Below are 15114 nucleotides of genomic sequence, written 5' to 3'. Positions count from 1 at the left end.
CAAAGAGGGGGACATTAAGTTACATCGATGATATTCAGCATTTTCCCACTTTTTATCCTGTGTTATAAGTGAAGATATCAATGTGAATACCTCCCCTTTTAACCTATTTTTGTTGTTTTGTCATGGTCTTTTTGAAATTATGGTAATTACATAAACTCCGACACAGGCGAGTTTAATTCTTAGTCATAATGTAATAACGTACTGATATTTTTCTGAATTAAAAGCATTATAAATGATTGAAAGCGATGAGCTGATGTTTGATTTTGTTTTTAATTTTCATATTGGTAATCGGTTGCCATTTCCTGACGTCATAAACCTGTGACGGAAGTGTGTTTGTCGATTCATTTTCATGACGTCATTATTGCGCCCAAACTAAGGAACTGATCGACCAAAGCTACTGATAGTAGCTCGTAATGGACTCAACAAATGGTTCACATTTAGGACCGTGTTTTGTTTTGATGTCAGCATGATCTGACACCGTCCCACTCCGTTACTCAGCTGTATGTCGAGAATTTGAAGGAAGAAAGGCCAGTGACGAAGGAGCACCATGTCGTTCTTGCTGGACTCGGTCATCATGTTCACCTCACAGGTAAGTTTGAAGGGCTGCTTATTCTCTTTTAAAAGCAACATGCTTTCGTCAAACAATATAATGAGAATGTCTGTAACTAAGAGTTCAATGTGTAATTGACACTGCTTATATGTAAATTCGTAGGTCAAAACATTCTAAGGCGTGTAAGTTACCTATTTAGAAATCAACAACGCCATTCAAAACTGGACAAATGAAATGAACTGCAAACTAGAATCGTGAAATCATATCAAATAAGTTATGTACTGCCGTAAAAAATGCATTGCATTTTTTCATCAAACTGAATTTGAAATGCCAAATATATCAATTTAATCGTGTCATTCTTTCTTTGACGTTGCTCCCAAAACAGGTGCTGTTCTTTGGATTTGGCTGGTTGTTCTTTATGCGTCAGCTTTTTAAAGACTATGAGGTACTGTTAACAGATATATCCACAACAATTAATGTCTTGAATGCTGGTCCAGTAAGCATATATGGGTACATAAAGAAAAATACAATATTCTGTTTTACTGGTCCATAAATACTACAATTTGATTATTTGAATAAGAGTAAATGTAATGCGTCATTGTAAAGATAAAAACATGTCAGACTTTATATGAAAGTGAGCAGTTAAATATGAGATTGAACATAAACATACAAAGGACAGTTTAGGTGGTAGATATTTACAATATTGTTTTAATTTAAAATATGTAATGCGTCATTGTAAAGATAAAAACATGTCCGACTTTATATGAAAGTGAGCAGTTAAATATGAGATTGAACATAAACATACAAAGGACAGTTTAGGTGGTAGATATTTACAATATTGTTTTAATTTAAAATATTTACACACAAAAACATAACTCATCAACAATATTTACTACTCAGAAATGCATCAAAATCATGGTGACAATAAAAATGGAACAGCAATTTTTAACCCCCACACACACACACACACATAAATATGTATATGTGTAATGTATGATCCCTGTTAAAAGACTGTTTTTGTTGACAGGTGCGTCAGTATGTTGTCCAGGTGGTTTTCTCCATCACCTTTGCTTTTTCTTGTACCATGTTTGAGCTTATCATCTTTGAGATTCTGGGTGCCTTAAGTAGTAGGTAGGACTGTCTAACATTGTTATGGTGATACTCTAATTAATTGATGTACTTCATTGACTTGTTAACTCAAAATATTTTTGCTAAAGTTCTAGGTATTTCCACTGGAAACTTAATTTGTATGTGATTCTGCTGGTTCTCATCTTCGTGGTGCCTTTTTACATCGGATACTTTGTTGTTAGCAACATACGTCTGTGTAAGTAGAGGCAGTATTGGAATTAGAACATAAAACTTTGGTTGGTTTTAAAGTTGTCACCCCAGGCATTGTGTCACAAAAATGCTGTGTTTTTTATGTCTGTTTAGTGCAAAGACAGAGGCTTCTTTTTGCATGTATGGTGTGGTTTACCTTCATGTATTTCTTCTGGAAGTTGGGAGATCCCTTTCCCATCCTTAGTCCAAAACATGGTGAGTAAGCAGTCTCCTCCTCACTTATGTGAACTCATATGTAAAAGTTTATGGATGAAATTTTAGTGGATTAACATTTTTCATCAGGCATCCTGTCGATTGAACAGCTCATCAGCCGTGTTGGTGTGATTGGAGTCACTCTCATGGCTTTGTTGTCTGGCTTTGGTGCTGTCAATTGTCCCTACACCTACATGTCTTACTTTCTCAGGTAGGCTCAACTCTTGAATAACATAAAGAGCCACAAATGTCACTCTCTTTGCGGTGACTGCTTTTTAAGATGGTTCATTGTTTTCATAGAAATGTAACAGACAGCGACATCCTTGCCTTGGAGCGACGGCTGCTTCAAACTATGGATATGATTGTCAGCAAAAAGAAACGGTGAGTAAAATGAATAAATAGATTCACACATACATCTTTGTATTTTTAAATAATGACAGTGAAATGACCATGTGTTTGTGATTGATTTGTAGAATTGCAATGACACGACGGCAGATGTATCAACGTGGGGAAGATCAGAACAGACAGACCGGATTCTGGGGCATGATCAAGAGTGTTACCTCTGCACAAACAAGCAGTGAAAGTATCCTTGATGGTCACACTTAAATGCTGTAAATAGTTGTCGATTTTTAGTTATTTTCATAATGGTTTTTACTAACAATCATTATATGGTAGTTATCAGTCTTGACTTCCTCCATCCAGACCTGTCTCTGATCCAGCAGGAGGTTGATGCTTTAGAGGAGCTGAGTCGCCAGCTTTTTTTGGAGACTGTGGACCTCCAGGCTACTAAGGTGAGTACTGCACATGAGTGTGCTTGCATTCGCATGTGTGCACGCACGCACGCACACACACACACACGCACAGGCACAGGCACAGGCACAGGCATACTCACACAATTATTGTTAATTGTCCCTTCTGTTTGTAGTCTTTGCGTTATCTAAAGTAATGAAATAATGATAAAACCATTCGTATCCGACCAAAGGGGGGGGGGGGGGCGTATGTATGGGGGTACTTGAACCTTGTTATACAGGCTGTTCAGTCTCTGTATGTTCGGTCCCTGCCCTTTGTCACTGATTCTATTCATAAATTTTATGGACAGAATTTCTAGGCGTGTCAAGGGGTTCTGGTTTGGTGGCCACAGGATCAAGTCTCTGCTTTTTGCAGATGATATGGTTCCTTTGGCTTCATCAGGCCATGATCTCCAGCTCTCACTGAGTGTGAGGCAGTTGGGATGAGGATTAGCACCTCCAATTTTGAGACCATGGTGCTCAACTGGAAACGGTTGGAATGCCTACTCTGGGTCGGGGAAGAGGTCCTGCCCCAAGTGGAGGAGTTAAAGTATCTAGGGGTCTTGTTTTTGAGTGAGGAAAGGATGGCGTGGGAGATCGACAGGCGGATCAGTACAGCATTTGCAATGATGCAGACTCGGGAACGGTCTGTCATGGTGAAGAGGGAGCTGAGCCACAAGGCGAAGCTCTCAATAACTGGTCAATCAACGTTCCCACCCTCACCTATGGTCACAGGCTGTGGGTGGTGACCAAAAGAACGAGATCACGGATACAAGGAGCCGAAGTGAGTTTTCCTCCACAGGGTGGCGGGACACTCTCTTAGATAGGGTGAAAAGTTTGGTCATCCAGGAGGAGCTGGACCATGTGGTGGGGGAGAGGGAGGTCTAGGCCTCACTGCTCCGGCTGCTGCCCCTGCGACCTGACTCTGGATAAGCGGGGGAGGATGGATGGAATTATCTTTAGGTGGATCATTTATAAAACCTATAAGCGTAAAATGTAATCACAATGAATATTTTTACAGCTGACCGTCTTTATCTTAACAGGAGCGAATTGAGTACTCGAAGACATTCCAAGGGAAATACTTCAATTTTCTTGGCTACTTCTTTTCAATCTATTGTGTTTGGAAGATCTTCATGGTGAGAATGTTCATTGTGTTTTTGCCTATTCTCAGAGAATAATTGATTCTGTGACTATTACATTTTAATACTTTGTGTTTTCGGTTTTCTAAGTTTGATTTCAAGAGACCATAACTGATGCAAATTCTTACTTTGCCGATTGTAGGCCACTATCAACATTGTGTTTGATCGGGTTGGAAAGACAGATCCAGTGACAAGGGGCATTGAAATAACGGTGAACTACTTGGGCATCCAGTTTGATGTAAGGTCATGATCACACACACACACACACTCACACACACAAACACACACAAACACACACAAACACACACACACACACACACAAACACACACACACACACACACACACACACACACACACACTTAATGGTAACATGTCTTATAGTAGATAACTGAGTTAGTTGTCTACTTTATCACCTCACACTGTCTCACCTTATTTTTTTCCATGCCAGCAATGCCTCACAGCTTAAAAACATGGCAATATAATTGAATATAAAGTAGATAAAGTAAATAGGACTATAATACCTGATGTCTGCTTCACCATGTCTAATATCCACCTTTATTTCTTTGCTTTTCACTCTTAATTAACTTTTCTATGTCAGGTAAAATTTTGGTCCCAACACATCTCCTTTATCTTGGTTGGAATTATCATCGTTACGTCCATACGAGGCCTACTCATCACCCTCACCAAGGTAAACCTATCACTTCAAACATGTAGAAATTGATAAATATCTTGATATAGTAATGTTTTTAAACAGATTTGATTTTTGTCCATTTGTAGTTCTTCTATGCAATATCGAGCAGCAAGTCCTCCAACGTCATTGTGCTAGTTCTTGCCCAGATCATGGTGAGTGTTTTCCTTATGCATTTACAACACAGTATATCGTATGTAAAAACAGATCTTTCTATTCCTCCTTTTTTTAGGGAATGTATTTTGTATCATCAGTTCTGCTCATGCGTATGAGTATGCCCCTGGAGTATCGCTCCATTGTCACTGAGGTGCTGGGAGAACTGCAGTTCAACTTCTACCACCGCTGGTTTGATGTCATCTTCCTGGTCAGCGCCCTATCCAGCATCCTCTTCCTTTATCTCGCCCACAAGCAGGCACCAGAGAAACACATGGCCCTCTAAGACATTTTCCCCTGGAATCTGGGGATTTCAAGATATAACTGTTTTGTCTTTTAAATGGATTCTACCTAGTCAGGCTTTCTGTTCCTGAATCAGGAATGGCTGACTGCTGGTTGTGATTGATGGGAATCTATGGGGCCACATCAGGGGACCCCTTTGAAAGAGAACCTTAATGAGAATTTAAATATTTTTCAGAAAAAAAACAAAACAAATCCAAACCTTACAATTAGAAATGCAAATGTACCTTATCAAATCCAGACACCTTTTTTCTGTGTTCTTTTCAGTTTCAATTCTTACTGCAAAATATGTTTTTTCGTCTTTCTGAACACACTGGAGTTTTACTGTCCAAAGCACATCCCTGATTCTGTGACTCAGGCATAAATGAACTAATTAATTATGAATTGTCTTCATCCTTAAGATGTCCCTGTTTTCAACAGATGCTAATATAACTGGTGAACAAGATCTAACCCCACAGTAAAACATAACTCATATGGTGTTTGCTCCTTAATTTCTATTCATAAAACGCTTTTATTCATTTACATGTATTACACAATGTCAAACTGCATACAACCAGTAAAGTTATAGCTATTATGGAGAGAAACAAAATGAAATCATATTTCATATTTTCATATTTTCAATATGGTATATTTTGGGAACATTATTTGTGCTTGCTACAGCTTTGTAGGTCAAAGATTTCATTCTAGGCAGTACTTGGAAAACATTGGATTATCATAGTGTGATTAAGTAGACATTGGATTCAAAGGAAGGTAGAAATGGAGCATATGTTTGCGCTTAGTTTTTTGGGGAAAATGTTTGCCCTCTTATCATATTCAGTATTGTTTCCTGCACCACACGGAGGTGATGGTTCAAGAAACAGGACAAATGAAAACAAGAATCTAGCAGGCGGGTCCCGGAGGTGTCCACTCAAAGTTTTTCTTCATCACTGTCAACAGATGACAGTGATGCCATGGATGGGTTCTAAAAGGAAGGAAAATAAGTCATTATTTGCAATTCTGGATTTTTGTTTTTGAGTTTTTTTTTCTAATTTGCTAAAGAATATTTTATTCTAGTATTATAAATCATTGTTAGATGTCAAATAGCTAAACCACAGAACTATGTCAATCAAAAACTACTAAATTACTGCCAGCATCAAGTTACGAATGTTGATGCCACCTGTATTAAGATGTATACAGTTAGACCAAGACATATTTGGGCAGTGACACACTCTTCATGATTTGGGCTCTGCATGCCACCACATTGGATATGAAATGACCCCACTACAGTGGCATTGAAGTGCAGACTTTTCAAGGGGTTGAACAAAAATATGATTAAACATGCTTGAATTGTAGTTATTTTTATCCAAATGCTCCTCATTTCAGGGGCTCAAAAGTAATTGGACAAATAAACATGACCTTAAGTAGAATGTTTCTTTTCAATATTTTGTTGAGAATCCTTTGCAGGCAATGACTGCTTGAAGTCTGGAACCCATGGACATCACCGAATGCTGGGTTTCTTGCTCTGTGATGCTTTGCTAAGCCCTTGCTGCAGCTTTCTTCAGTTGTTGCTTGTTTGTGGGTTTTCTGCCTTAAGTTTTGTCTTGAGCAAGTGAAATGCATGCTCGATTGGGTTGAGATCTGGTTGATTGACTCAGCCGTTGAAGAATTTTCCACTTCTTTGCTTCAAAAAACTCCTGGGTTGCTTTTGCAGTATGTTTTGGATCATTGTTCATCTGTATTGTGAAGCACTATCCAACCAAATTTGCTGCATTTTGCTTAATCTGAGCAGTAAGTACATCCCTGTACACTTGAGAATTCATCTAGCTGCTTTTGTCACATCATCAATAAACACAAGTGACCCAGTGCCATTGGAGGCCATGCATGCCCATGCCATCACACTGCCTCCTTCATGTTTTACAGAAAATGTGGTGTGCTTTGGATCATTAGCTTTTCAAATTCTTCTCCAAACTTTCTTCTTCCCATCATTCTCGTACAGGTTGATCTTAGTCTCATCTGTCCAAAGAATGCTGTTCCAGAACTGGGCTGGGTTCTTCAGGTGTATTTTTGGAAAAGTCAATTCGAGCCTTTCTATTTTTGAGGCTGATTAATGGTTTGCACCTTGTGGTGAATCCTTTGTAATTACTCTTATTAAGTCTTCTTTTTTTGGTACACTTAGATATTGATAGACCTACTTCCTTGAGAGTGTTCTTCACTTGAGTGGATGTTGTGTAGGGGTTTTTCTTCACCATTGAAAGAATTCTCAGATCATCCACCAGTGCTGTCTTCCGTGGCCTTTTGGAGTTCTCAAGCTCACCAGTGCCCTTTTGTTTTTTTTTTCCTCTGAGTGTACCAAACCTGATTTGGCCACTCCTAACATTTCTGCAATGTCTCTGATGGATTTCTTCTTTTTTGTCTGCCTCAGGATGGTCTGCTTCGCCTCCATTGAGAGATTCTTTGCCCGCGTGTCGTGTGTTCAAAGCAGCAGCTTTCAAATGCAAATGCCACACCCGGAATTAACTCCAGACCTTTTAACTGCTTAATTGATTACAGTTTACCAAGGGAAGAGCCCATGCAGGCTTGCAATTTTTTTGTAGCTGTCCGAGTCAATTGTCCAATTGACATCCCTTAAAAAAGAGATGGCTATGTATTAAAGAGCTGTAACTCTAAAACCCTTGTGCCAATATGGATGTGAATACTCTCAAATTACAGTTGAGAGTCTGCACTTTAAGCCCATATTGATTATATAATTGTATCCTGAATATGTTTTCGTAAACAGCTAAAATAACAAAATTTGTGTCACTGTCCAAATATCTCTGGGCCTAACTGTACATTATTCTTAATCAGATAAAAGCAGCTGTATTTTCAAAGATAAATATATCTGACATGTCCACAAGAGGGTCTCATCACTCTTCTAAATGAATTAAATATTTCAGTATTTAATATGACAACTGTTGGGCATTGTGTAAAAAGTTTATAATCAAATAATGCGTATATATGTATCAATTTAACAGCACCTGTTCATCTCATCTTGCCTCAAAATACTTCCCTGATAATTCTTCAAGTGTCTGATTTTAGGTTCAGCTGCGCAACAGCTCCAACCTTTCGGATTGGTAGATCTGACAGAGAACACAGCGACCCTAAATTTTTTATCATTGTTATAAGAGGTCATGTAGGCTCAAAACATGAGGTTGCTGAGACCAAAGCAATTAAGGAAATAATTACATTTGCAAAATGGACAATTAAAACAGATAACAAACCTGCATTACCTAGGCTTATCTTTACAGTTATTTCATCACATCTAAAGTTCAGCAGTTATAGTCTAGTTATCGTTCAGTGTCATGCTGCGCCTCTACTTTCATTGCAGTGACCCCACTGATTGAAAGAAGGGCAGTGCTATGCAGAAATAAGAGATTAGACAGCCAATGCAGGTTCTGAGGAGTAATACGAGGCACTCGTGAGATAACAAAACATTTTTCAAACTGAAAAATATGAGCTATTCAGGGACTTGGCCACCGAATGATAGCCTTTAAAAGCAGCTTCGAGGAAGAAGTTTACTCATTTTTATGCCAAATTGATGGTGTAAAAAGTTCAACATTTTAAGTCAGCTTCACAGGCCCAGTCTTTGAACAAGTAGCACTGTGCCAAATGAACACTCCGATGACAATTTATGCTTTGTCTTGTTTTTTTTTTTCCAAGTTTTACTTTGTTTACTTCTAACAAGGGTGAGTGATTACATTATGAATGATCAGTTTTTCTTTTCTTTCTTATTGCTTCAAGCATATGTGCGGTGTAGACGTTTGTCGAAAATTGATGACTGGTTAAGAAGTCGTTTTTTTAGTTCTTCTATCTAAAACTACAACTTCCTGGTTATATCAGGGGAAGAGTCAAGGAATTTACAAATGTAGGATTCATATCCTAGAGACACTGACTTCAAAACAACTATTTCAAGAAAATTGTCACTCTGCTCACCCTCTCCTTTGCTTGTTCATTTGAAGTTTCCAGGCTGTCCACATCCTCACATCCATTGTCCTGATCAACCTTTGATTTGTGTGCTGTGTGGACCTGAGCCTCTGAAGTGTCTGCGAGTAGCCGGCGTGTGATGGTCACTCCTTTCGCTTTAAGCTTATCATAGACACTCCGACATGCCACGAGCAGCTCCAATGAACTGCCGCTTCCACGGATTATTTCCACCGATTCTTCATGGCTGGTCTCCTCCACATTATATCCATTTATTTCCACCACAATGTCGTTGTCCTCTAAACCTGCCCTATCAGCCGCTCCACCCTGTACAACCTGACACATTGCATCCGAGATGTTTATTAAGATCAATTCAATAATGCTGATTATAAGCTGAAAGACCCTTTAAGTCTTACCTGTGTTATATACTGACCAAAGACACCCTGGATTCCATTCAGGTGAAAGCCAAAGCCATCTGCTGTTTTCTCCATCTTGCACAATTTTGGCTTTAGCTCCACTTCCCTCTCTTGAATAGGTGTGGGTGGTTGGACTGCAGGTAAGGTGACAGCCTCTGTGTAAGTAGGTGGTGACAGGATGTCTTTCCTCTCCTCCCAGAAAACCATAGGAGACAATTTCCCCTGCAGAGCATAGTGCATTGTTGGCTGTGCAATGTTTCACCTGTGAAAGTAAAGTTAAGTAACTGTGTCCTACCTCACCTGGGTATATATCTGATCTGTCTCCGTGTCCACCACCAGAAGACAGCATTTGTTCCCACTCTCCCTTATTCTGTCTACCACCTGTTCATGGCTGCAGCCATCCACCTCCACACCATCCACAGCCACCAACCTGTCCTTGTCCTTCAAGCCTCCCCTCTCTGCTGGACTTCCTTTGTCTATGTTGTTTATTATGTGTCCTGCAGGGCATCAATGGTACACAATCAAATGCGGCCCTATAATTTCTGTTAAAAATCTGTATCTCTGTCTCACCTTTTTGACAAGGGTCCTGCCTGAGCAGGAAACCATATCCATCTGGCCCCTTGGTCAAATGGATGATTCGTGGCTTGTGAGGGAGGAAGTTGCTGGTTGCTAACCATGCACCAACCTTGATGTGCTTATTCCGGTAATACAAGTCAGTTTTATCATCAGCCAATAGGAACACTAAACTACTTCCTGCAAGCTTGATCTTGTTCACCACTTGGTCGTGTGTGTAGCTTTCTATGTTCTCCCCATTGACCTCCACCAGACGGTCATTCGCTTGAACCCCTGCCTTGTTTGCAACCCCTCCTGGGGTCACGTCTGTCATGAACAAACCGGCCTCACCTAAAAATATGGTGGGAGTAGAGAGGGAGATTTACAAAAACTTGGCTGCAAGATTAGGAAAATGCTTTTTTGAACAATAAAGTACACACTTATCAATCGCCCCGCCCCATCATCTGAATCTATTCCAATGTAACTTTGCAAGTAACAAAAGCTTTGTTTTCATTTCCAAGACAATTTGGCTGTTGTCTTCATTCTTTCATCGCTCTATTATTCTCCTAATGTAACAACAGGGTGTGGGTCAGTTGAGCTAACCCCATGTGGCTGGTGAAAGTTTTTCCTTGCACTGCACCCTAAACTTTGGTCCTTTTTAGGAGCAATATTAAATACACAGGACTTTAAATTCCTTTTAGAACTACATTCCCCAAATATGTTGTTTGAATGAAATGCATCACAGCACATAAGCTTCTGCTACATGAGAATATTAAGTGTTGAGAATTTACATTTCCTACCTTTTATTAGGTGTTACAAGAGACTTGTATTTAAACTATTTCTTCACTTATAAGCTACTTATGAAGAAAAGCTGATTGGCAGGTGTATAATTGATGTCTGACCTACATCAGAACATTTTATGCTAGTTTCTTACTTTTTAAGTTCTCATGTCAGTGTAGCTGTTTAAGTTAATTTGTGATTGTTTGTAAAAGGCATTGGTTTAATTATTTGAGTAAGAGTATAAAAAGCTGCTAATTCCCACAAGTTAACAGGCCAAACATTCTGTTGGAGGACTCCTACTCATGCAAACTAAATCCTCACTGTGAAAAAGAGGTTTCATTCCCAGCCAATCCAAATACTTTTTGTATTGTTTAAAATGCCTTGGCAGTAACACATTAGAACTCATCCATCTGTACAGAAATGTTTAACTAGATTAATTTGTATGCTGTGTTGCTTTGTTGCGTTTCGTATCCTATCGTCATCATCTAAAACCCACCTTTTACTGAACGAAGAGAAAATCCAAATCCTGAGCTGGAATTTACTAGGTAGCAGAGTTTGGGCTTTGGTGCCTGTTTAGCCACACCATTGGCCATGGTTGTGCTGTTGGGCTCTGATAGGTTTACTCCCTGTGCTTTTGCCTGTTTGTAGGAAACTTCATCCAATATATGAAAAGTGACAGTTGGCCCACTGTTTCTCACCAGGTCTACCACCTGTTTCAGTGGAATGCAGAGTTGCATGAGAGATTAGACAGATATATGGCAAAAATATTTTTATACAGGACTCTGTCCACATCCTACATACCTCTGGATGGGTCAGATCCTCAACAAATGTTCCATTGACTCGTATGATGCGGTCTCCATCTTTCATGCCAGCCAGTTCAGCTGGACCTCCCATTTCCAGACATCGAATCAGGTGCCCCTCCTCGCCAGTCTCTACCCTCAAGTAGAAGCCAAAGATCTGACTTGGCTTTTTAGTCAGTGATATTACTTTTGTCTTGTACCCTGCCATGTCCTATTACAAAAGAAAGAAGTAAAAGAAAACATTGTACATCATGTTTTATCCTCTGAGATTCTTGGAAAATGTGGTATAGTGAGAAACACTGTCTGCTTTCAAGACATTTTTATCTGATATGCATGGAAATTCATTGCAATGGTGTCATGAAACCATGATGCACATGATAATAAAGAGTTCATGCTATAGGTCTTTTCAGTCATTCCATCTGGGGGTGATGGCTCTGGGAAAAATGGCAGCAGCAACTTCAAATTCACTAATGTAGTCTCCACTTTCCCCCTCCTCTTTGAACAGTAAACAACTCTGAAACTAAGGAAACCAAAGAAGTGCTGATAACATCAACCAAAAAGTTAATCTTCCATGTGTGTGTGCTGTCATTGGCAGTTAATGGTTAATAGAAAGGACAGACAACCTTGGAGTAGTCTTGAGTTTAAAGGCAGCCTGAACCTTTAATACACAGTAAAGAAGAGTTGCATTGCTCTTGAAAATACTGGCCTGGACGCATGAGAATGCACATGATCAATCATGGTTTTTCATTCAAATTGTGACTACGATGAGAAACGAGAGCGGTGTCACAGGCTGGCGACATTTTATCGACTGTAAACAAATTAACAACACTATAACAGCAATGATGGAATCTGTGACAATTCAAGTCTCTTTAAAGTATTTAACTTTTTTTTTTTTTGATACAATTTTAACATACAGATACAAATACCGCCACTAAAATGTGTATCAACAATATCTCTTTCAGCTTCCTGATGACTGGAAATGATTTTCTTACTATGCATCTCAATTAGTTGTTGACAAATGACTGGATGTGGTGATAAATTGGGTTAATTTCAGTGTACTGAAATGCTACTCACCAGCTTGTCTGTTCTGTTTCAAAGGAAGAGCTCACCTGTCACTTTGTGACTGTTATCCTGTTCTCTACCTGTCATCCTCTCCTTCACCCCCGCCACTCCCATTTGACCAGGACTTTGACATGCCAAAGGTCAGCCACAAGAGTAAGTTATTTAACAATGATTCATTACAGGAATGCATCAAGAGTCTTGGTCCCTCTGTGAACTGTGGTTTGAGAGGAAACTTGAACGGCGAAACCTCGTGGTTATAAGTGAATAGAACAGGAGAATGAAACTGAATTATTATAATTTAGACAGATTTTTGCCAAATAGATTTTTTGCTGTGATATTCCAGCCTTTTTTATTGTGAAAATGTAAAATAGTATTTTTATTATTACCACTAAATAAAAACACATACGATCGAGATTTAAATATTCATGTTCTCTGATCAGATTTGTTAAGTTCTCTGAAGGTGGTTTTTATATGTATGACAATTTGACTTATTAGGCAACCGACAGATATTACAGTATGTTCAGTTTCTGCATGCCAAGATAGGAAGGTGCCATGAGGGGTATGGAATCGATCAATGGGGCAAAGAATTAAATCAGATTTAACTTAACAAAAATCATAGATGACTTAAAACATTATTGTGTTTTTAATGAAATGTTACTTTACACAGATGACTCTGAAGACTCCACTAAAACTGAAATTCATATGCAAAAAACAAAAATCCTTAAAAAGGGGAATAATGAAGTAAAGGGATATTTATTTCCAAAACATTTTAAAGGGTTGAGTATTTTCAGGGTATTTTACGGATTAGTGGTTGCTAGGATCTGTAAACACGGGAACATTTTAGAGTCATAAAAGTCAAATATGGGTACTGTTCATTGAATTGGACAAAGGTGACACAAATGCTTTAAAAGCCATGCAAAACAAATACACCAACATCAAACATTAATTCAGTATTGTACTTTGTCACATAGTTTTTGAAATAATTCAACTCTGGATTGAATGTATTGAGTGATGACAATATTATTTTCAGTTTTGTTTAGGTGTCCAGCCCTATACTTTTATGCACAAAGATTAAAACTTATAAGAGCTGCCCTGAATAGAAATCCTATGAATAAATGTTGCTGAACTTAAACTAACAATTATATATATGCAGGAGAGCCTCAGCCATTTTCTGGAAAATATGTAAATACATAAAAATAAAAAAATAAACTGAACTTCACTGATCTAGTGATGTAGTTTATTTATTGAATTTTTAAAGCACATGTCACATACATTGTTTTATGTGTTAATGTGTTGAATGTGGCTTTTTGTTCAGCTCGATCAGGGGTGAGCAATTATTTGGGCTGGCGGGCCACATCTCTTATTTAATTTTTATGCACGGGCCAACTAGGTATCATGTAAATTGAACAAAATGAAAATTGCTATTTAAATATTTACATTTATTGGCATTATATTTCAACTTTAAAATCAGTAATGATCATATAAATGTATTGATATTATTTGTATGTAATCATCCATACAAAATCAAACAAAAGGGAAAAAATTAGTAGTTTCAAAATTCAATATTGATTGAAAATACTTATCAAAATATTCAAAGAAAATAGTTTGGTGGGCAGGATAAAAAAGCAAAACGTGACGGATGTGGCCCACGGGCTGTAAAATACTCCGGTCTGAACTATATGGGTCAGGGCTCTGTGTTCAAGTTTTCTATGACTCTGGTTCTGCGTTGTTGTTTATTGCCACCTGTAGAGTTGATCTGTTGTTTATTACATGTTGCTAATGTTAAAATCAAGAGAAGGTTTTTGGAGGAGGTGAAGACATTGACTACTGTATTTACTACCTTTAACATTTTAAAAATATCTCAATATCCAATATTTTTTCTTTAAGGTCTGCCGTGCATTTACAATTTGGATATCACTACCAACTGAGTATCCGTGAATCATTTGAATCAAATAGTTTCGTCGTGCTCTATTTCATTTCTACGCGGTTGTAGTTTCAGAGTGCATGGATAATACATATTGTCTGATACTAAAAAAAGGTCTGATGAAAAAGATAAGCAGATATCCATTCTCACCATAGAAACATCTACTCATGTTGCATTTTGGACTGATGGTCACACCGATTTTTCCAAGAACAATGCAGGAAATTAAAGCTGCCGTGCAGGTTTGGGGTCACCAATCTCACTACTTGCGCATTTACTCGCTACGGCAAAAGAGTGGCTGGTTCACTCGCTACTGGTCTGAATGTTTGCTGAATGCTTGAACAATCAAGCCCGGAGATTCAAGATCAACAAGCAGTGAGGAAATGAAGTGAGAGGAAGCAGACAGACATCCTCTTCAGCTTGGCTTAACAGTTAGCTGTCCATTAACCTCAGTCATCACTTTTTGTTTGCAAGAGAAAAAAGGAAAAGAAGGCTAGT

The 15114-nt window shown here is 38.5% G+C and overlaps 2 protein-coding genes across 2 annotated transcripts; one reads left to right on the top strand and one right to left on the bottom strand.

Annotated features, from left to right (window-relative positions):
- The first annotated feature begins 366 nt into the window (after positions 1 to 366).
- gphra (golgi pH regulator A) lies at positions 367 to 5738 on the top strand. Its single transcript, XM_086145209.1, has 14 exons — positions 367 to 589; positions 936 to 995; positions 1578 to 1681; positions 1768 to 1874; positions 1982 to 2083; positions 2171 to 2291; positions 2381 to 2461; positions 2554 to 2663; positions 2783 to 2871; positions 3912 to 4004; positions 4150 to 4245; positions 4607 to 4696; positions 4786 to 4851; positions 4929 to 5738. Exons 1-14 carry the CDS (start codon positions 548 to 550, stop codon positions 5133 to 5135), a joined length of 1368 nt encoding a protein of 455 aa, XP_086001335.1. The 5' UTR covers positions 367 to 547; the 3' UTR covers positions 5136 to 5738.
- Positions 5739 to 5972: 234 nt separating this feature from the next.
- pdzk1 (PDZ domain containing 1) lies at positions 5973 to 12715 on the bottom strand. Its single transcript, XM_086145208.1, has 8 exons — positions 12708 to 12715; positions 11635 to 11844; positions 11330 to 11543; positions 10072 to 10404; positions 9802 to 9998; positions 9502 to 9723; positions 9098 to 9421; positions 5973 to 6110 (listed from the first exon to the last, which is right to left on the bottom strand). Exons 2-8 carry the CDS (start codon positions 11839 to 11841, stop codon positions 6057 to 6059), a joined length of 1551 nt encoding a protein of 516 aa, XP_086001334.1. The 5' UTR covers positions 11842 to 11844; positions 12708 to 12715; the 3' UTR covers positions 5973 to 6056.
- Between the last annotated feature and the right edge of the window lie 2399 nt (positions 12716 to 15114).

This window comes from Fistularia commersonii, chromosome 4, assembly GCF_037954325.1.
Source record: "Fistularia commersonii isolate RoL2024-O1a breed Wild chromosome 4, RoL_Fcom_v1.0, whole genome shotgun sequence".
NCBI lineage: Eukaryota > Metazoa > Chordata > Actinopteri > Syngnathiformes > Fistulariidae > Fistularia > Fistularia commersonii.
The sequence above is the reverse complement of the archived record's forward strand: the minus strand, read 5'-3'. Positions and strand labels throughout refer to the sequence as shown.